Source organism: Acomys russatus, chromosome 13 (genome assembly GCF_903995435.1).
Source record: "Acomys russatus chromosome 13, mAcoRus1.1, whole genome shotgun sequence".
In the NCBI taxonomy this organism is placed as follows: Eukaryota; Metazoa; Chordata; class Mammalia; order Rodentia; family Muridae; genus Acomys; species Acomys russatus.
In genome coordinates, this window is record NC_067149.1 from 12,932,333 (window position 1) to 12,955,386 (window position 23,054).

Here is a 23,054-nt window from a genome sequence, read left to right on the forward strand (position 1 = left end):
TCCCTTGGCCAAATCCGGACATTCTGGTTCTAGAAGCTGCTTGGGGGCACTCATTTGGGGGACTCCCTTTTCTTCCTGGTGCTTTAGAATCTAGGGTGGGGGCTACACTTGGAAGAGAAGGTGGGGTTTTCTTGTGCAAAGCAAGCCTCCAGGCACTGTGCGCTGGTGGCTTCTTCAAAGAGGATTATTCTGGAAGGTATGGCCAGGGTAGCTGGAGGCTGGGCTCCTTCAGAGTCACTTTATGAGTCCAGTGCTTTTCCTTGCTTGGGTCTGCTGATTTACCAAGAAAGTGGAAGAATGGGCCTGAGTTTGGCTTTTACCACCTCTAGTAGAAGTTTCTGGTAACACTTCTCTTCTCTGAGACACAAATGTTCAAAGTACTTTTGGATTGTCCAATATCAGCAGTCATGGATCCTGTGACTGCCAGTCTTCCATGCTCCAGGAACTCTGGCTCTGCCTAGGAACCATGGTATGCATCCTATGGGCAACTCTTGGCCTCACACATCCGTGGGGTGTGAAGCCCAGGTCCTCTGCCTGGTAGTCAGATCTTCTGTCTTATCCTTAATGGTCTACCCTAAGCTCCTGCCTGTCTGCAGACTGGAACTTCCACTGTCTCCTGCAGGACACGCTTATCTCCGGAAGTGGCTGCTACTCTCTGATCCTGAAGACTTCTCTGCAGGGGCCAGAGGCTACCTCAAAGCCAGCCTGTGTGTGCTAGGGCCTGGAGATGAAGCTCCTGTAAGTATCTGCCTCACAGTATAAAAATACTTAACTTGATTTTTTTTTTTTTCTTGTCTGAAAGGGGTACATGGTAGTCATGAGAACTGCATAACACACAGAAAATATAAATAACAAGCAAACCACCTGAAATTCTACTGCTGGGATGGCAGGGCTGCACTCTCTGTCCTTCCTTGCAAAAGAAAGAATTTTTGTTATTGTTGCTGTTGTTTGTTTTTGAGACAGGGTTTCTTGGTGTAGCCTTGGCTGTCCTGAAACTCACTCTGTAGACTGGGCTTGCCTCAAATTCACAGAGACCCACCTGCCTCTGCCTCCCAAGTGCTGGCATTAAAGGTGTGGGCCACCACCTCCTGGTAGCACACATGGAAGACCACGTTAGGGGGGAAGGATGCTTGAGGTTAAGCCAATTTTGTCAAAGCTCTCCTTAGCTATAAGCCAGGAAGGGGCAGGTCAGGAGTGGTGAGAGGTGAAATGGTCTCAGGGTCTTGAGCCTGAGGAAGGGAGGGAGGAGGGGTGAAAGGAGATGCGTGGAGGACAGCTCAGCCACTTGAAGGTTGCTGAAAGTGGAGCTACAGTAGATGGGTTGGTCTGGAGACACTCACAGACGCGTACCCCACATTAATAAGTGCCACAGGCTCTCTCGCTCTCTTCATTGTAAATGGCTTGTACTTTTCTCACCCACCTATTCAGCCATCCCTCCTGCATCTCCTCTGTTTCTTTCTGGAGCCACACAGCCAGCCCCCCAACCCCCCCAAACCCCCCCATACCCCCCCCCCCCCCGCTTCTAGGAGGCTCTCCCTTGCCTTCCTCGCACTCTTGCCTTGCTGCGAGCACACGGAATTAGGGGAGCCGCACCCTCTTGAGTGTGCTGGGATCAGATGTTTTGCTGCAGATGCTGAAGTGGGGTTCCACGTGGGGAGCAGGCTGAGGAAGCAACAGGCTACAGCTCTTTGGGCTAGCTTGCTAAGGAGTGGGCTGCTGGAGCAGCCTGACCTCACCCTCTCCTGGGCCTCCACTGCCCACTTGCCCGAAGAAGCCACAGGCTGCCCTGTGTGTCCCTCTGGTGTTAGGCACTGTGCTTACACAGCATTACTCCCTTCCTTTGCAAAGATGCATGATCTTTCTGCAAGGGGTGAGCTCTCAATGGAGCAGAACCTCACTCTCCCTTAGGTGGGGTGTCTCTCACCTTTCAGCAATGTGCTTGACTCTGAGGTCACTGGGTCAGTATTTGTGTGAGTGAACACATAGCTCCAAAGATAAAGTGTGTTTAGCTTAGACCCCTGCAACTACTATGTTGCTCATTATTATTATTATTATTATTATTATTTTGGTTTTTCAAGACAGAGTTTCTCTGTGTAGCCTTGGCTGTCCCTGACTTGCTTTGTAGACCAGGCTGGTCTATGTTTCTTTTTAACAGTGGGGTGGGATGGGGGGTGCTAAGGGAAAGAGGATGCTAAGGGTCAGGTTGGTTGGCTGGGATGCCTGCTGTGTGCCAGCTATAGTTGTTACTGTTGGAGATGGTCCTCCATGCAACTAGGAAGTTTGTGTGTGTCTTTGTCCCCGCTACTCTGTTGAGAGCTAAGCCAAGAGACGGACCAAGGGGCAGTGGGTGCAGGAAGAATTCACGATGCCGCTGATGAAGAATCCTGAATGTTTCCTTCATAGCTTGACAAGAAAGACCCTTCCGAAGACAAGGAGGACATTGAAGGTAACCTGCTTAGGCCCACCGGTGTGGCGCTTCGTGGAGCTCACTTCTGCCTGAAGCTCTTCCGGGCTGAGGACTTACCCCAGAGTGAGTGTGGCGCCCCCTTCTGGAGGCCTACAAGATGCTCCTGTCTGTTTGGGAAAAGAAGAGGCCTGAACCCCTTCTCCCTGCTTCTGTTCCTAGGGACCACCCCCTGATCCTCACTTCCCCCCCTTCCTCCCCTAGAGTCTGGTAGTGTTGCCAGTGGTACCCATCTTCTGCTGTCTGGCTGATGTTGCAAGCCTTTATTTTACACCCTGCCCTGGTGGTGTTAGGTTTGACCCCAGAGCCCCATGCAAAACTCCATAGTGAGTGTCACCCTCAGCAGAGCAAACAGGGTTTAATGGAAAGCAACACATATAGGTGGACTTAGGCAGATGGAGGAGCCTTGAGAGCAATAACTGCCTCATGGCTCTACTCCAGCTTTCCCGAGCCTGGTCTGGTGGCATAAGGAAATGGGAAAACTTAGACTACACGCTGGGCCTCTTTTCTTTTCTATTTAAAGCAAGGTTGGCCCATGGGATGACCTACTAACAGATCATTGCAGCCATGGCATTAAGGGTATGCTCCCAGAGCACCTCCACTCTTTTCCGGATTGCTTACTGCTCTTAATGGCGTGGAGTTTGGATTAGCCCCACAGGCATTCACCACACGTGGACAGGCTCTGAAGCTCTGGGTGTGAGGGGGCAGTGACAGATGTGTGTGTTCGGGGGAGGGGCGGCGACTCCTGAGCTGCTGTCCTGAGTGCCTTCTTCCCAGAGAACCTGAGCTGATTCCCTCCTGAGGGACCACAGTATGTCACTGCCTGGAGACACGGGGATGGGCATGTGTGGCGGGCGACAGAGGCTGGCAGGAAAGGATGTGCCGAGGGATGGTGGGGTCTGGAGGGGTTAGCAGGAGGCCAGAGATGGGTACAACACAGGGCAGTTGGTTCTGGAGTGGGCAGCAGAGAGGCAGTGACCAATGTATTGTGGGGACATTGGCAAGCAGTGACAGGCATGTCCCTTCCCCAGTGGATGATGCTGTGATGGACAACGTCAAGCAGATCTTTGGCTTTGACAGCAACAAGAAGAACTTGGTGGACCCCTTTGTGGAAGTCAGTTTTGCTGGCAAAATGGTGAGGAGCAGGCGTCAGGGGGCTTGTGGGTGGCAGAAGGCCATGGGGTGGCAGTTCCAGATAGAGCAGGGCACCCCTGGCAGAGGTGCACATAGAGGGGCCTCTGAAAGCAACATACCAAGCCAGGTTGGCTCTCTGGGATGCTACTCCTGAAAACGGGCAGGTGTACCAAGATGTCCAGGCTGAGAGTAGTTGTGGCTGGACAGAGAGGAGGGGTGGAGGTTTGGCAGGGAGCAGTAAGTGGAAATATTAAGCAGTAGTGTGGGGGCAAGAGGTGAAATGCATCAAGACAGAAACTTAAAAAAATAAACTCATTTATTTCTGTGTGTGTGTTGCTGAGATGGGGGTACAACCACAGTGTACATGTGGAGGTCACAGGATAACTTGTGGGAGATGGTTCTCTCCTCCTTTCCCAAGGATTGAACTCAGCCTGTCTGCCAGGCTTGGCACTTTTACCTGCTGAACCATCCTGCTGGCCCATAACAAAAAAAAAAAATATGATTTGTGTGCATAATGTGTGTTTATGGGGGCAGGCATGCCATGGTGTGTGTGTGAGGTCAGAGGACGTCTTTGTGGAGCTGGCTGTCTTTTTCCACTGTTGCTTCTGAGGATTGAACAAGTGTCTTTATGCTCTGAGTCATCTTTTTGGCTTCCAACTTTTTACACACACACACACATACATGCATGCACACATGCATGTGCACACACACACATGTGCACGCACACATATGCACATATGCACACACACACATGCACACGCATGTGCGCATACACACACACTTATTTGACACTTTAAAGAAATAAATGGATTGTTTGTCCTTCTGAGCGAGCCTGCCTATTTCACCTTATAGTGGTGTCCAGTTACACCCGTTTCCCTTTGAATGCTGTAATTTCATTTTCTTTAAAGCTGCATAGAACTCCAGTGTATATGCACCACATTCTCTTTTCCATCCATCTGTCAAGACAGGGAAACTCTTTTCTTCAAAGTGTGAGGAAGCATAATAATTATTTTATACAGTTGTGACAGAAGGGGGAGAGAGAGAGAGAGAGAGAGAGAGAGAGAGAGAGAGAGAGAGAGAGAGAGAGAGAGATATTTAGTTGTCACCCAAGGTTGTCACTTGCTCATCCCTATCTTCTTGCCCAGGGTAGGGTAGGGGTACCTGTCTCTGTTGATTTCTGTCCCACACCCCACAGCCTCAGTGTTTTCTCATATGTGTCACAGGTCTCTCCTGTAGCCATGGCCACACCCGGGCTCCTGCTGCCTAGCCGCAAGGACTCCACTGACTTCTACCCGAATAAGCCAGTACTTGGAGTTACCCAGGGCCCACTTTCTCATTTCTAGCCCTCTATTTTATTTAAGTTTTTAAAATTTAATTTTTTCCAATGTGTATGAATGACTGTTTGTGTGTGTGTGTGTGTGTGTGTGTGTGTGTGTGTGTGTGTGTGTGTTGGTTGTTGTGGCCTGGCCCTACACAAGCACAGAGGCAGGAGGAAGATGTTGGGTGTCCTGCTTTCTACCCATGGCACAGGATCTCTTACTGAGGCTGGAGCTAGGCTGTCAGCCGTTGAGCCCCATGATCCTCTTGCTTCTGCCCTGCAGGGTTGTAGACCCTTGCAACCATACCTAGCTTTTTACATGGGTGCCTGGGATTTGAACTCAGGTTCTTACAATTGTTTAGAGAGCTCTTTTTCCCTCTGAGCCACCTCCCCAGTTCTCTTTAGACTTAAAGAAATACTTAAAAAAATATATTTTTAGATTATAGTATGGTTACATAATTTCTTCCTTTTCTTTTCTCCCTCCCCCCAAAACCTCCCCTCCACCCCCTCTTTCAAATTCATGGCCTCTGTTTTAGGTCTCCACTCAGCATGCTTTTTCCTGGGAAGGACTGTTGAGCCCTATCTGAGCTATCGTGGGCTCCCCTCCATGTTAGCATGTCCATTGGAGTCGCCCTCATTCAGGTTGTGTGTAGACAGCCATATTGGTGAGACTTCATGGGTGTAGCTTCTGACATGCCTGGGGGTCACAGTCTCACAGCAAAATCCCTGTTCTTCTGGCTTCTACAATCTTTCAACCGCCTCTTCTTCGATGCTCTCTGAGCCCTAGAAGTTCTGTCGCAGATGCCTGGGTTGGGACTAGACGCCTCTGCAGTACAGAAGCGCTTCCTCAGTGAGGGTCGGGTTTGGCTGGCCTCGAACTTGCTTTAGTGAGGATGAACTTTGAAGATGAGGATGACCTTGAACGTTTGATCCTCCTGCCTCCAACCCCTGGAGTTCTAGGTCTGTGTGGTGCTTGGGATTGGACCCACAGCCGCATGTGTGCCAAGCAAGCACTTCACTAACTGAGCTACTGTGTTAGCCTGCTCCTGACCTGTTGGTGGTGGGAACCCCCCTGTAGCATGCCCACCTCCCCAAATTCACAGAGCCTAACACAGAGACTTGGGGCCCAGTCCCTCGCTCAGCTTGCAGGCTTGATCCCTCTGAGGTGGCAACATTCTCTACAGATCCTTACTGGTTCTGGGCAGCTGTTAGCTTGGGCTTGGGGTCTGTGTATGCTGCTTTCGAGTTGGCCTCCTGAAGGCAGGAGGGGATCATAGTTTTCCTGGACATTTGTGCTCCAAGGCTGAGGATTTGACTTTCCTGTTGACAGCTGCTGGAAGCTTCCTAGTGTGAGTCAGTAGTGGCGTCACCATGTCACCTTCAGGTCACCTACTTGCCTTGGAGCCCAGGCTGAGCCCTGCGTCCCACCAGCACCTGTCAGTGCTCTGGGCCCTCCCTTCTCTGATGCTCTTATCTGGCCTTGGGGATTTTTCTAGAGTCCTGGTGTCTGGGTTGGGTGGGGGAGAGGGTTACTTGGGAGCTTAGATAAAGCTTGAGAGGGTCGGGGCTGAGGAGGCAGCTGGCAGAGAGGAGCAGCCAGCTGTTTCTGTGGTCCTTAGGCTTTCCTGTCTTCTCCGACCCTCGCTCCAGTCTCCCTCCCACCTTCACCCCATTCTGCTCGCCCTCATCTCTGGCTCTAGAGCTATGTTTTTATTTTTATTTTATTTTAATCTTCTCTTTATACCTATTTAATATCTGGGGAGCCTGGACTTTGCCAGTGTCTTCCCAGCCACACTCGGATGCTTCTGCATTTTTGCTTATGGACGCTTGGGGGCACTGTTATCCAACATATAGCCAACTACACAGTGGGTGGAGTTATTGAAGGGGCTGGTGTACGTGTGTACATTGCATGTGGGACAAGGAAAGGGGCATACATACTTCAGGGCAGGACAGACGCTTTAGACTTTATTCTGGATCAAAGAATGAAACCCATTTATTGTAAAATTTAAAGAATATGACAAAAGATCAGAGAGGGGGAAAAAGTGTCTATGTGCCTGAGGCAAACCTTTTTGGTCTGTTCTCTCTGTGGCTCTCACTTCCCCTTTCACAGTTCTGTGACCGAAAGCTGGGTGAAGGGTGGAGTAGCACTCAGCTCTCGTGTTATACATGGGGCCTTTCCTTGATAGATTTGGTGGCAGGCTTTTGAGGGGCGAGCTACTTTCTGCCTCTTGTCATCGCTCAGCGTGCCACGAGTAATGAGAATCAGTTTTCTGTGAGCCGCTGGGGACAACTTGTACTGTTTTTTCAGGTACTTCCCAGCCCATGTGTGTCCTGTAGTATGGATGGATGCAATTCAGCTTTTTTCTTTCTAACTCCGTCAGCACACAGACATCTTTGTGCATGTTCTGCTTTCCATAGAAAAGTGTCTAGAACTAGGATTATTAGTCAGAGGTCATAGACTTAGAGCCTGAGACAAGAAGCTGTGTTGGCAGGACCTGCCGCTGTGTATGTTCTTTCACTTTTATTTAAAATTTATGTTAAGCCGGGCGTGGTGGCGCACACCTTTAATCCCAGCACTCGGGAGGCAGAGGCAGGCGGATCGCTGTGAGTTCAAGGCCAGCCTGGTCTACAAAGCGAGTCCAGGACAGCCAAGGCTACACAGAGAAACCCTGTCTCGAAAACAAAAAACAAAAAACAAAACAAAAAAAAAAATTTGTTTATTTTTAGATTAGATACTGCTTGTATCTACTACATATGCTCTATCTACCTATCTATCTATCTATCTATCTATCTATCTATCTATCTATCTATCTATCTATCCGTCATCTCCCTCTGCTCTGGCTGCCATTCAACAATCTTCCCTTGAAAGTGAGTTTCCCTTACAACATTTTTTGGTTTCCTTATGTCACATCAGTGACTGGGATCCCGGATTCCCAGCTTTTACCACTCCAGTCCAAGTGTTTGCACGCTGCTCACTGCTCTGCCCTTGCTTTTCTACTTTGTGCTACAACTCGGAGCTTGTTTTAGGTCTGTACACATAGGGCGTCCTCCTTTTTGAAGCTGCAAAGCACTGTAGGTGGACTGTACTTTCTTTAACTCACCGTCTATACTCACTGTGGATACCTGGGCTCTTCCAGGTCCTTGCTAGCTCTAGCCATGCTGCAGTAGTCGGTGTCACTCTGAGCATACAGGTATTTCTGGAGAGAGTACGAGGGGTGTGTGTGTGCGGGGAGGACTGACAGGTAAAGAGAAACAGGAGTTTCTTGGTTTGGTAGCTCTCAGCTGCTTCCTCTCAGCACTCAAATTACTTCCCCTGCAGTCTTGCTGACAGTGGGTGTCTGGCTAGAGAGGCATTTATAGATCTGAGGTGGGAGTAGGCAGTCTTTGGCTTTCTTCTCTGGTCCAGCACCTTCACATGATCCCGAAGGATGGTGGCTGCTTTCCTGCAAATGTCACTCCTTCTTTTCCTGCTCCTCTCCCTTCCCCCTCTTCACCCTGCCAACCTCTTGTGCCCCACCCTGGCGCCTTTGGCTGGGCTCTTTCTCCAGGGAAGAGGGAAATGGGAACAGGGGCTGAAACTGGATGCTTGGGAGCAGAGCTGAAGCCTTCGCCCCCAGGGACCCAAGTTCTGCATCTAATTCAAATGCTTATTATTGAGATAATGCACTTTAATAAAACTCCAGATGAGCATGTGTCAGGCCTATAGGCCTGTTCACTGTTGTGAGGGGTGGACTCACTTGCCTTCCAGAAACTGTGTAATCAAGACCAAGGCTCTTAAACTGTTCTTGTTCTCTGTCTCTGTCACTGTCTCTGTGTGTCTGTCTGTCTCTGTCTCTCTGTCTGTATTTCTCTATGCATGTTTGTGTGTGCATGTGTTGTACGTCATGTTAAGATGTGAATGTGCACATATGCTTGTGTGTGTGTGTGCTGGTGTCGTCCACAATAACTCTTCACCTTATTTTTATTTTTTCATTTTGAGACAGAGTCTCTATTATGTAGCTCTGGCTTGTCATGGAACTTGCTGTGTAGACCAGACCGGCCTAGAACGCACAGAGATCTGCCTGCCTCTGCCTCCCGAGTGCTGGGATTAAAGCTGTGCACTGCTACCACTCCCAGCTGTTCACCTTCATTTTTGAGACAGAGTCTCTCACTGAACCTGGAACTGATTAGAACTGCCTGGCCAGGGAGCCCTAGGACCCTTCTGTCTCTGCCTTTCAGGAGCTGTGGTTCTAAGCGTGTGCTACCACGCCCGGCTTCTACATGGTTCTCTGGACATAGAACTTGAGGCTTCATGCTTCGGTGGCCAGGATTTACTCACTGAGACACCTCCCCTGCCCTTGAAGCGGAGTCTTTGCCTTTTCCCCACTTGTGGATGCAGGCTACCCTGGGGCTTCACGGGTGCCAATGTGAAGCCCCTGGCTTAGAACTCTTTCCATTCTTGATGTTTCTTGTTTATAACAAACCTAGTCCTTCAGGCAGCATTAGTCTGAAGCAAGCTGTGGCTTCAAGTTTTCCTTCCCTCCTTCCTTCCTTTCTTACTTCCTCCTCCCTTCCTTCCTCCCTCCCTTTCTTCTTCCTTCTATGCTGAGAATTGAATGTAGAGTCTTGTTCTTATTGGGTCAGTGGTGCCTCCCCAGTGCCTTATGGAGTTTGTATCTCCACTGAATTCTGTTTCTCTCTTGGGTGCTGGGTGTGTGGGCCTGGGCATCTGGTCTTAATGGGAGGTGGGGGTGGGGCTAAGGGTGCCTCCAGCCAGAGCTGTGGGTTTAGGGCAATGGGGCTGTGGCATTTGTACCAGCCACCCTGTTCTGGGTCTTATCTTGCTTTGGTCCTTGTCCCTACAGAGACTCCCTGCCTCTGAGCCTGCCATGCAAGGCTCCGAGACCCGGGGTCTCAGGCCCAGCTATAAGAGCAGCCAGCATGGCAGAGGATGGCTTCCGGGTCATATGGTCACCACAAAGCTGAGCCTCCACACGGAGTTCCATACCCCAACCCTTTGTGTCTCCTAGCTCTGCAGCAAGATCCTGGAGAAGACAGCTAACCCTCAGTGGAACCAGAATATCACATTGCCTGCGATGGTGAGTGGCCCTTGAGGGGGGACTCAGCACTCCTCAGTCCCTGAGTCCTGCAGATGTCCTTGGCTGCTGCTCAGTGCGGGGCCTGCTTCCTTCTAAAACTCTGTTCTCACCTGGCTCCCTTTCCTTCTCCAGTTTCCCTCTATGTGTGAAAAAATGAGGATTCGGGTCATGGACTGGTGAGTTCTGGGTCCTCGAGGGGGTGTCTCCAGGGGTCCTTGGGCCTGTCATTTTCACGCACTCAGGCTGATGATATGACAGAGGGTACATGTGTCAAGGAAGGATATGAGGACTGTGGAGAGTTATAGGGCAACCCGGAGCTGGGATGCTGTGCTGACAGCAGATACAGAAGGCATGGCCAGGGGGCAGTGAAGAGCCTGTCTCTGGAGGGTTTCTGAGGATGTGCTTGATAAGTCATCGGTAAGGGCCCATGTGCAAGGGGTGGAAGCCACGCCAGCTGCTGTGTCCCTGTGGAATGGAATGGAAGATGAGTCACCCCACCCCCCAAGTTGGAAATGTGGGTTATATTTCCTGAGTAGGGGGTCATTATTGTAGGTGTTGAGTAGGTCAGGACAGTAAGTAGCCTGTGAAGGTCTTAGAATTTTACCGCTTGGTGAACACCAGCTTGCAGGCCAGGCCTGTGTGCAGTGAGCACCCTCCACCCATAAGAGTCTATCTGAGGACTGGAGAGATGGCTAGGAGTTAAAAGCACTGTCAGCTCTCCCAGAGGTCCTGAGTTCAATTCCCAGCAACCACATGGTGGCTCACCACCATCTATAATGAGATCTGATACCCTTTTCTGGCCTGCAGGTATATATGAAGGTAGAACATTGTATACATAATAAATAAATGAATCTTTAAAAAAAAAAAAAAGAGTTTATCTGACCCTCGGCAAGGTGATATGGTCCTACTTCCCAGAAGAACGCACAGGGAGCAAAGACCAGTGACAGTTCAGAGGCCCAGTGTGAATCCCAGCCAGGGCTGGGATTTTACCTGACCATGCTGTCTCTCATGGCAACAGCAAGGAGGTGACCTTTCTTACACTTGAGGGGACATCGGGGACTAAGCTCTTCGAGTAGCTCGGGGACACTAGGCTTTCCACAGAAAGCAAGCTGTCCTTTCTCTGCCCTCAGAAGTGCTGGTCATGCGGCTCCCTGGCCATTTTCCTTTGGTTGCAGGCCCATGGCACCCCCAACCAGGAGGATAATGAGAGACCAGGGGAAAAACCCCAGGCCGCAGAGCCATTAAAGTGTGTGCCAGTTCCCCAGGCCTAAAGAAAACAGATTGAGAGAATTAGAGGGAAAGACGTGTGGGTAGGGGGCAGGGAGAGGTCCCGAGGTCCTCCGTGGCTGGTGTGAGCCTCGGGAAAGGGGAAGCGGTTTGCTGGAAAGGGACACTTTGCGTTTCCAGAGCCATCTCTGCATGTCAGCTGGCAATGACTGTACTGTGTTGACTGGGACAGCCCCGTGTACATGTGTGTGCGTGCCTGCATCTGTGTGGGTGCGTGTGGGGGAGAGGTTGGCCCCGTGGATTGCGGCTGTGCCTGGCCTGACTCCGTTGGAGCTGTGTCAAAGCTATCAGCATACTGTACAATCCAAACACATTACGGAATCTGGTGGCTGCATCTCTGGCTTGGGTTGAAGTGGCACTTTTATTGTGAGTCTATTTTGAGACTCACTGTTTTCCAAAAGCCCTAAGCCCCCAAACCCAGCTCTTGGCCAGAAAGCATGCTGCTGCTGGAAGTTTCTATCCAGAAAGCCCCTTCTTCCCAGAACACACAGATGAACTTCTCCTTAGCCTTAGACACATGAAGCCGTCCATGTAGCTCCAAAACTTAATCTTTCATTGGAGTCTTCAACAATTCCTTTTTCATTAAAAAATGAAAATTGCTCAGGGCTGGAGAGATGGCTCAGTGGTTAAGAGTGCTTACAGCTCTTGCAGAGGATCAGGGTTCAGTTCCCAGCACCCACTATGTGCAGCTCATGATTGCCTGTAACTCCTATTCAGAGATTTTGACATCCTGCCCCCCCCCCCACTTTTTTTTTTTTTTTTTTTTTTTTGCCTCTGTGAACAACTAAATCATACAGTGTACATAAACTTGTTCAGGCAGATATACGTAGATATAAAAAAATTTTCAAAAAACCCTCCTCAGTAGGAGCCACCTCTGTAGAAACAGCAAATCCCACCCACGCGTAGTCTCCTCCCTGTTTAGATAGGGCTTGAAGTTGGGAGCCCAGTCCCCTTTAAGGATGGGCTTAGAAATGTTTAAAAATGCCTCCAGCTTGCTTAGTGTCTTTGAGGCCTTGGGTTAGATTTTCATCCGCGTGAGAAGAAACCAAGAGAAGGGGCACCCAATGTCGGGCCCTGGTGCCAGTCCCCTCTAGGAAGTTTCCTCATGGCTCGGCTCACTAGGAACCATGTTTTGGATCTGGGCTGCCTGGCCACTCACTCCTCATTGCAAGTCCTGTGCCAAGGGACACCTCAAAACTCCAACTGAATCCTCCTTTCTGGGAAATCCAAAGAGGGAGGAAGGAAGGGCTAGGGCCCGGGCTATCGCCTGGAGTTAGGGTTAAGAGAAAAGTGAAAGCAGCCTGTCTTGGGTGTCTTCAGAAATGGTGTTGGATGAATCTGCCATGGCCAAAGTGCTCACAGTGGAAACCAAAAAGAAGGGTTGGATGTGTGATAGAGAACCTTCCTGAGGGATCCAGGCCTGCCCTGGCGGCACTGCTGACCTCTGGTGTAGTAATTCTTGTCTGTGGCTCTGTCCCTTGCATTAAAAGTTGTTTAGCACCTGTGGCCTCTGGCCACCGGAAACCTGGGACCCTCTTCTTCTCATACAAAAATGTCCCCCGACATAGTCATATATGCTCCGGGGTCAGAGCCACTAGGTGGAGAATCCTGGGCCCACCCTCCAGAGGAAGGGACAGGAAGATGGGGGGGGGGGTAGTTAGGGCTCTGGATTTCACACAGGTATCTTGTCTCAGAGCCCTGTCTGTGAGATTTTGTGTGTGTGTGTGTGTGTGTGTGTGTGTGTGTGTGTGTGTGTGTGTGCGCGCGTGCACGTGCAAATACAATGCTTTGCCTGTGGAAGTAAGAGGACAGCTTGGTGGAGTCTATTGTCTTCTCTGTTCTTTCACCTCTATTGGATTACCAGGGCTCAAACTCAGGTTCCGTGGCTTTCAAGGCAGATGCCTTTACTTGCTGAGCCATCTCACCATCTCTCTGAAAAACGATTGATTGTCTCAATGCCAGCACCATCACCTGAAGCTGGGTGTGTGTGTGTGTGTGTGTGTGTGTGTGTGTGTGTGTGTGTGTGTGTGTGTGTGTGTGTGTGTATCTGCTAGTGATGAGGGGATCCTGAGAGCTAAGTAACGGGGTGCCTTTATTGACTGGTTGATTGATGGCATATGTGTGCACCTGCATGTGGGGGCCAGATGTCAAACCCTCAACTTTCTCTACTTTATTTTTTGAGATAAGGCCTCTCAGCAATCCTGTGGCTTGCGGTTTAGATGACTCTGGCTGGTCGGTGAGCCTTGGAATCCTCTCAGGCATGGCCTACCACACCTGGCTCTGCTCCTCCCTCCCTGACTGGGAGTGGGGGTAGGGTGGGGAGGGTGCTGCATGCCTCTGCCCCTAAGTTTCCTCACTCCATAGAGGATGTTAAGGGACATTTGGTCACTAAGAAGTTGTGAGACTCCTGCAGCATACAGGTTGAACATGCCTTGTCACAGCTAAAGTCTCTGTACAAGACACAGTACGCCAGCACTAAGCCCTGACTTGGAGGTGGCTTCCGGGAACACCTCTGGAGCTTAGCATTTCTTGAACTCCCAGGACCTTTTGGGTCTGAAAACTGCTCTTCATCAGCAGCCTCCTTCCTGCTCCCCATCCTGCCTGCCTCTGGCCTCCTCCCTGTCAACCTGGGATGGTGGCCTCGCGCAAGTCAGCTGACGTGGTGGCGCACAAGGCTGTCAAGAGGAACAAGTTTCCCTTCGAAACGTCTGGAGCAAGCTTCCCCTCTACTCTCTTCTCTCCTGGCCTTTCCAGGCCTCAGTAGAAGACTGGATCCCTAGCAATCTGTCACCAATGTCACATTCTTCTTGAGTAGGCTGTGTCCTGTGATGACCTCTCACTCTTTGCATCCTTGTTCTAGGGACCGCCTCACTCACAATGACACTGTGGCCACCACCTACTTGGGCATGTCGAAAATCTCTGCCACTGGAGGAGAAATAGAAGGTATGCTTGCTTGCCCTGTCTGTCCTCACTCTAACTTATAGCTCAAGACTTGAGAGCCTCAGGAACATTGTAAGGCCCCTGTGATTTGTTTTTCAGTGAGCGCTCACTTACAGATACTTTAGGGTGCTGTTCACTAAATAGAGGGTACACACTAGATAGTTCAAAGGGGGTCCTCTCAGTCCCAGGGGGGGCATTATGTGCTGGGTTTCACCCTGGCCCTGAGTGCCCCAGTGGTTCCTGTTTTGCAATGGCTTTTGATTGGTCTGTTGAAATGTAACCCATTGTCAGTTTGTTAAAAAGTTAACTAGTGATCTGAAAAAGACAATGACATTTACCTATGAGGCACCATTAAGCCCATCGCTGCAGGCAAAGTGGTACCCTGAGCCTTCTGGGGACACACACACACATACACACACATACACACACAGCCACACACACACAATCACACTCCACACACACATATGACACATACCTATATACATTAGAATGAGTTATTTGGTTATTGATTTTAGCAATATATTTGGCAATATTAGGCTGAGATCTCAGTTTCTTGTGATTAAGTATTTTGGCAGTACTGGGGATTTGAACCCAGGGCTTTATACATGCCAGCTGAGCACTCTTATCAACTGAGTTATGCCCCTAATCCTTAGAATACAATGGTAGTAAATGTGTATTCCATTGTGTATGTACACAGTCACCTGAGCTAGTTAATGTGCAGTGCTCAGGCATCTTCTGATTTTTCTTACTTATAAATAGCTTTGCAATGAATGTTTTTATAGCCATGCTTCCTGCTGTGCATAGTTACAACAACAACAACAACAACAGCAACAATAGCAACAACACAGGTCTGGAAAGATGGCGTAGAGTTTAAGAGCATCTTCTGCTCTTGCCGAAGGCCAGGGTTTGCTCCCCAGTACCCACATTAGGCTGCTCACAGCTGCCTGTAGCTCCACTTCCAGGGGATCTGACACCTTCATCTGGCCTTGGAGGGTACTTACGTGCGACTGGTATACATACATACGTGCAGGAAAGCACATAAAACGAAGTGAGTTTGTGCTGTTGGGGAACCAGACTCAGTATCTCAGATGTGCTAGGCAAGTGCTCTCCCACTGGCCTGCATCCCCAGCTCTGGAGCATCCTATCAGGTATATGTCTAAAATCAAAGCTGTCAAAGGATTTAGCACTTTCAAGGCTTTCGGTCAGCACTGAGTTGGTTGACCAAGAAGGCTGAATTTATGCTCAGAAACTCCCATATACTTGATGTATAACACACTGTTTTTACATGGCTGAAACAATACTAGAGTCGAGAGTGGTTGTGCGTGCCCGTAACATCCAGTACTTGGGATGTAGAGGCAGGAAGATCAGGAGTTCAAGATCGTCCTCAGTGACAAAGTGAATTTTAGAGCAGCCTGGGCTACCAGAGGCCCTCACTAAAAAGACCAAACCAACCAAAGCAAACCCAGCTACAACAAAACCCCGAAGACAATAACAAAGAAAATTTTGTTAATTTGAAAGTAAAAAAATGAATGATTTCGTTTCATTGACACAGTGAAGTGGGCCAACTGCATACATTTCAGACTTGTATGTGTTGCATATTGTATATACATACATGTGTATGCTATATACGTCACATATATTACATATTACAATTATTCTGCTATAAACACACATTCCTAGGATGTATTTCTGATAGTGTGTTTGTCTTTAAAAAAAAATTTTTTTTTTCCCCACTATCGTCTATGACCATGGGCACTAACTTTGAGCTTGTTCATAAATAGTTCTTGTCAGTTATATTTGAAACTTTCTGGCAGATAGAAGTTAAATTTGCATCTTGCTAACCCTGTTAATCTCTTACTTAGTGGGCAAGACAGTAAACTACCATCGGCTCCTCAAAATTGGTCTTTGGTGATGTCAGCGATGCATTTTGACTGACCTGTTTCCTTTTCCAGATGTCATCCTTCTCACTTCCTAAATCCCATGGCGTCTCTTGACCTCAACCCTTGAGTTTCTGTTATCTTCAGCTGGTCTTCTTATTAGTGTTGCTTTTGGTATCTGGGTTCTGCTGGCTCTGTAAAATTAATCGGAAAGATTTAAAGTCATTTAACATCTGGGAACAGTTTATATAACATAGACTATAGTCTTTTGAGGGTTTGAAATAGTTCACCCATAAAACCATGTGGGCTCGGTGCCCTTTCTGAGTGGGCGTAGTGATGGCTCGTTATAAACTTTTCAGCTTCTCCTGTGATCACTGCTATTTTTAGGTTGTTATTTTTGCTCTTGTCAATTTTGATAATTTGTATTTTCCTAGCAAAACACCCATTATGTTGAGGTCTTAAAATATGTTCACAGTGTTTCTCACAGTGACTACTAGAATGTAGGCACTTTCCTCTACCTGTGCTGTTTGTCTTTTCTTTAACGTATTTGAATTTTCTTCTTTTTCCCTCAATTAGTCTCTCAGCTTTTAAATAAAAAACTTTATTGGATGGTTTAGCTCTGGGTTTCTTCGTTCTGTTCAGACTTATTTTACTATTTCCTTCTCAGGTTTTCTAACTCGCTTATGCTTTAAAATTTTTCTTATTTCAATAACAGAAGCTTGGTTTCTGCTTTATAGGCCACGTATAGATATTTGGCAAACCTCTAGGTTGCATTTAAGCTTTTCTCCCCCTTTTGAGTCAGGGTCTTATGTAGTCTAGGCTGCCCTTGAACTTGCAAGGATGACCTTGAATTTGCAAGGATGACCTTGAACTTGCAAGGATGACCTTGAACTCTGGGTCCTCCTGCCTCCACCTTTCAAGTGTTGAAGCGCTGGGACACAAGAGGGCGCCATCACACCTGGTTTATGTGCGGCCAGTGAAAGAAGCCAGGGCTTTGTGCATGCTAGGCAAGCACTCTGCCAAATGAGCAATACTCCCAACCTTTACTTAACTTTATTTACTTATTTTTGGTTTTTTTTTTTTGAGATAGAGTTTCTCTGTGTAGTCGTGGCTGTCCTGGACTCCCTTTGTAGAACAAGCTGCCACCGACCCGACAGCGATCCGCTTGCTTCTGCCTCCTCGAATGCTGGGATTACAGACATGTACCACCGAGGCCGGCTTTAACTTCATTTTAAAACTTATTTTCCTCTTCAGTACTTAAAACACTTGGAATTTGTTTTGGTGTATTTTCTGAGAAAGGCCTTGATTCATTTCCTGCATGGGAATCTGACTAGATTATGAATGTGTCCAGAAGAAACCAGCCATGCAGAATTTATCTGTAACTTCCCAGAACCAGTGTGTTGGGTGATCCTGCTGTGTGAGTGTTGCTGAGTGTACCCGCACAGACCGAGACACCATGACATGCTGTGCGGCCACCCTTGTGCTGGGAGGTCATGGGTAGCCAGAGCATCTTCTTAGATAAGCCCTTGCCACGACTCTGCCATGGACCGCCGAAGGCGCGATAGGGTTAGTGGGAGAGAACTCTGGTTCTGCAGCCAGATGGGGCTCAAGTTCTCTGTAACCTGGAGAGCCGCTCAATCTCCTGTCTGTAAAGTGGAGCTCCTCAGCGTCTTCCTCTTAGGGACCCGTGGGTTACCCACTTGCAGGTCCTCGGGTGTTGTCAGATATTCATGCCACCTCACCCTCAGCATCCTGCAGCTGATGGTTTCTTTTCTGTCATCAGTTCTGCTCCTCTTTGGTCCAGCCCGTCTCTCCTCAGAAGTTATCCCAAAAGGCTGCATCTCCTTGTCTTCTTGCCTGAACGTGAGAACCCCACACGATTTCTTGTAGCGTTCAGATGGAGGCTCCCCTGGACCTTAGGGACACGTCCCCCTGATTTGAGGCACCCTGTCCCCTTCTAAGATGGGGGCTTTCATGGATAGCAAAGCCCTGCCTGGCGTTCCATCCCCTCTTCCACTGTTACTCACTTACATGCTCTGTGATGGTATTTGCAGACAGGCTAGGGTCTCCGTAGCTCTGTTACCCTGCAGCTTTGGTGGTTTGTGTGTCTCATTCCCTGTGGTCTCGCATTTCTTCTTTAAAAAAAAAAAAAAAAACAAAAAAACTCCTCTGAAACATTTTTCAAAATAAAATACTTTTTGAGAAAGAGTCACACTATGTAGCCCTGGCTGGCTTGGAACTTGCAGTTCCTCTGGTGCCTGGTGTACAGCGTGGCTTTTAACACATAGAGATCTGCCTGCCTCTGGCTCGAGTGCCTGGATTAAAGGTATATATTCCACACTTTAAAGGTAGGGTCTCATGTATCCCAAACTGTCCTTGACCTCACTGTCTGGTAAACTTCTGATCCTCCTGTCTCTGACCCCCGCCCCTTCCCCTAAGTGCTGGGATTACGGGCATGTGCCACCATGTCCAATTTATGTAGTGTGGGAGACTGAACACAGGATTTAATGTATGTTAGGCAGCTACCCAATCAGCTGAGTTATATCCCCAGTCCTCAAAGGCTTCTAGTTACAGAAAATCCCAAATGCACTGCAAAGTTGAGAATTATCCAACACACTCCTTGGCGCTCTCCCCTCGGTGTCTAGCATTGATCTGTGGTTCTGACGCATCACTGAGTCTTTGAGCGGCCTAACGCATACAGAGATACTGTTAGAAGGTGTGCATTTGGGGAGTGGCCTTCCCTCCCGGCTGTGAGGACTCTGTCCCAGGGTGTAGCCCGCCACAACAACCTGGTCATAGGGTTTGGTGAGCTGTGGCTTTGCACATACAGGCAGAAGCGTGAGACAAGGACAACATCTTATGTGGGTGATGCTCAGGCAGCTCTGGCCATCCTCAAATGTCACGAGTCTTCTTCAGTTTTCAGATTGGGTACTGTCTCTGATTACAGGAACTAATGATGGTCAGGGCACAATATAGCATTTTTGCATGTTTTTTTTGGGGGGGGGCAGGTTCTGCTATGACACAGCTGTGCCTCTGCCCTCAGCCATATGATGAGAGTTTAGGCTCTTCCCCAGCCCCATTACCCTCCATTTCTGATGTATTCTTTTAATTGTATAATTATTTATTCTTTTTACTGCCTTTATTTATTTATTTGTACTGGGGATTAGGTTTAGGGCAGGCACCCTACCACTGTGTGGTGTGTCCAGCCTCCTGTCACCTTGGTTTTAATGAGGTGAGAAAGTTGTCTTCATGGTCACTAGGTGGTGCTCAAGCCCTGAGCAACTCCAGTGTGCTTCAGAGATGGTGTCAAAGGCTGGACCACAGATTGTTCTTGCAACCAGATAACCACTTCTAGAATCTTCTAGAATGTTCATAGAAATACCTAGATCAATGCGACAACAGCTGAACTTATTGTTCAAACTGGGTTATTCTTTGGGACTTCCCAGGTTCTCTGAGGGTCCCTTCCTGTAGAGGTGGGTCCCTTTCTCAGGTGGTAGCCCCTGTCTAGTCTGAAGGTTGTCACTTTCTTTGCTCCTGGCTAAGTTTCTTTCTTTAGCACAAAAACCCCACTTGGAGCATGTCCCTGCCATTTTTTTCTCTCCTCTTTTTTTTTTTTTTTTTTTTTTTTTGCATTTCTTCTTACTGTGGTGGGAAGGCATACTGCCTTATTTTCTAGTTTGTCCCAAAACACAACACAAACTGGCCTGTACGTTGGTAGAGTGCTTGCTCAGCATGCAGGAAGCCCTGGGTTTCACTTCCAGCGCCATGTAAACAGGGCATGGTGTCATGTGCCTGGTAGCCCAGCACTTGAATGGTAGAGGCAGAAGGATCAGAAATCTGAGGGCATCCTTGGTTATATAGTGAGTATAAGACCCACTGGAACTAACTAACGGAGATCCTGTCTCAAAGCAACAACAAACCAACCAAACAAAAGCCACTTTTTTCTCTTCCTGGCTCCAGGTTCCTGATGATTTGGTTCAGCCTGGAGGGTGTGTGTGTGTGTGTGTGTGTGTGTGTGTGTGTGTGAGAGAGAGAGAGAGAGAGAGAGAGAGAGAGAGAGAGAGTGTGAGTGTGTGTGTATGTGTGTGTGTTCGTTCTTGTTTTTTGTCCCCAGTAAGGACAAGACCTGCCACTAACCTCTTAAGTACTTCTGCCCACAAGTTTGCCTGGGCACTCTGAAGTATTCTTTGGACCCTGTGCACCAGCGCATTAAGGGAAGACTTTATTTTTTATTTTTTTTATTGAAAAAAGGAGTGCACCCTCTCCTTGGATGTGGCAGCTCTTTTTGAAAGGTAGTCGGCATATGGGACCTGTGACACTGGCAGGCATCTTTGATGTCCTCACCTACAAAGACATTGTGCCACAGAACAGCACCGAGAAAGGCAAAGTTGTCTTTGGACTATGGATGATAGTGAATTTCCCAGCAGTCTCTTTTTCCCCCTCCTGCCTGGCCTGGCCGAGTGTCGGGCAGCCAAAGCCGTGGGCTTGGGGCTCTGCCGAGCCTTGGGAGCTGGCAGGGCTGGCTGAAGGTAATGGCTTGGCTTCTCCAGGGTACACACGTGTCCCCAGGGACCGCCTGCTGAGCCGTGTGACTTGTGGCTGGCAGCCTGCTCTGTCCCCTCCAGTTCCTCCAGGTGAGGGAACCGGGCCTTCAGTGTCACAGTAAAAAGCTGGGTGTGTTCACTGGGGACTTGGGGCTTCCTTGGGCCCAAGTCTCCAAGCTCAGGGAAAACACAGCGAAAGAAACACTTGTGTTTTGGCAGAAAGACGACCAGGACTAAATAGTGGCTTTGTGTTGGGTTGCTTCTCTGCTCACCCTGCCCTTGACTTTATGAGCTGTCTGCAGACACAGGGGCGAGAAGCTGGGGTGAACTGCATCATCAGAGACTTATGACCTGATGTTGAGCTGAGAAGCACAGGCCTAAGACGTCAGCGGGGCCGTGCCAAGGTCTACTGTCATCTCTGCTTATGGTTCCTAAATGGACAGATGCATGGACGAACAAGGAGGCCTGTGCGGGTCTAGCCACCAGCAGTAGGTATTGGTTAGCTTGCTGGTGGGCCTGGTAAACAACTGTCTCTGACTGGCTGCCAGATTAAAAGTCAGTCCCTGAAGCCAGGCAGTGGTGGTGCATGCCTCTAATCCCAGCACTCGGAAGGCAGAGGCAGGTGGATCGCTGTGAGTTCGAGGCCAGCCTGATCTACAAAGCGAGTCCAGGACAGCCTAGGCTACACAGAGAAACCCTGTCTCGAAAAACCAGAAAAAAAAAAAAAAAAAAAAAAAGTCAGTCCCTGGCAAGAAGCACACAAGGGTCCCATCTAGGACTCTGGTTTCATTAATCCAAGAAGCTCCTCCTGAAAAGCATCCTTTGGAAGGAATGTAATGTAGAATCCAGGGACCAAAGCTGTGCCTATGTAGGTCACCCTTCCAGAACTCACCTAGGTCAGGGGCCCAGCTCAGTTCCTGTGGACAGAAAAATCTTAGTGAGATACAATCTCTGCCACACTGATTGTGCCAGCCAATACTGCTAGCCGAGACCTGGCTGCAGAGATCTGAGGGCCAGCCCAGGGCCTTGCCCTCTTTAGGCCTTTGGCCTCAGTTTCTCCAGCCCTGTCTTTACCTCTAGATGACTGTATCTGTGACGTACTCTTCCTTCACACCCCCCCCGCCCCAGAGCCTTCCAGAGCTGTCCAACCTGGATTCTCTGGGACACACAGGATGAAGAATCATCTTGGGCCACATTAAATACAGTGTGTCTAGGCCACACCTTGAGGGTTATGAGAGAATACATGTATTTATTTTAAGTGACACTGGAATATGACAAGCCATTCTGGGCTGTACATGACCCGTGGACCGCTCATTGGGCAACCTCTGGCAGCTCCTAGCAACCATCATGAGTCTGTGGGAAAGTAAAAGGGTTAGAATATATATTTTTAAAGATTTATTTATTATTATGTATATATTATAGATGGTTGTGAGCCACCACGTGGTTACTGGGAATTGAACTCAGGACCTCTGGAAGCGCAGTCAGTGCTCTTAACCACTGCGCTATCTCTCCAGCCCTAGAATATTTTTTATTACATTTGTTTACTGCGCATGCATGTATACGCTCATGCGCATATGCTAGGTGACAGCAGCTGTCTCTTATCTTCACTGGCAGTGGCTGATGCTAGGAGCAAGACCCAGGTGGCCACTGTTGAGAAAAGTTGCCGTCTGTGGCAGTACTAGAAATGCCCACTAGGTGGAGATGTTGTGCCTTGAATGGCCTTGGCTCAGTGCGCTGGAACCCAAGTGTCCATCTGATGCTTGGGTATGGAGGCCCGGGTGTTTGCTTGTCCACAATGGCTCTTTCATGTTTCCCTTTTCGTGTTTCTGATTCCGCACCATTCCACTAATTTACCTGTATATAATGTAGAAAAGCCACATTTTTCTTCTTTGTATTGTTTCTTGAGTATATTGAATGGAGAGGTTCAGGGCACAGAGATGCTGAGGGCTCATCTGGTTGGAGTTGTGGGGGGGGGTGTGTCAGGGTGTGTGCCTTCCTTTGTTGTACCTTCACAGCGCCTGTCTGCCAGCTCTCCATCCATCCAGACTCCTGTTCATGTAATCATTCTCCACCCAGCCACACCCATCCTAACCCCTCTTCCATTTCTTTATGCTTCAGAGGAGCCTGCAGGTGTACTCAAGCGGCCACAAGCCACAGACCGTACGTTGCTGTCACCTAGGGGACCGTGAGGGGATGGGACATTGGGGTTTCTGCTGAAGGGGAATTTTATGACTTGCATGAAGGGGGCTGAGCAGCAGCCACCACTGGGGAGTCACAGCCACTGGGTAACCAAGGGCAATTGCTTGTGATGCTTTAAGGCCAATTTCCTCTAGCTCTCCCAGACCTTTCCTATGCTTGTTGCCCCGGCTGATGCTTCTGACAGGAGGACATAGTGGGACATGGGGACTGTGA

At 48.9% G+C, this 23,054-nt stretch overlaps 1 protein-coding gene across 1 annotated transcript in view; it reads left to right on the top strand.

The window, feature by feature from the left end:
* The window catches only part of Dysf (dysferlin), a 205,008-nt gene that overhangs the window by 62,867 nt on the left and 119,087 nt on the right, over window positions 1-23,054 (top strand). Inside the window, exons 12-18 of the mRNA XM_051154820.1 lie at window positions 623-738; window positions 2,404-2,530; window positions 3,496-3,599; window positions 9,926-9,994; window positions 10,127-10,170; window positions 14,142-14,224; window positions 22,761-22,802. Of these exons, the coding sequence (XP_051010777.1) occupies window positions 623-738; window positions 2,404-2,530; window positions 3,496-3,599; window positions 9,926-9,994; window positions 10,127-10,170; window positions 14,142-14,224; window positions 22,761-22,802 (585 nt within the window). The remainder of the gene's footprint in view (window positions 1-622; window positions 739-2,403; window positions 2,531-3,495; window positions 3,600-9,925; window positions 9,995-10,126; window positions 10,171-14,141; window positions 14,225-22,760; window positions 22,803-23,054) is intronic.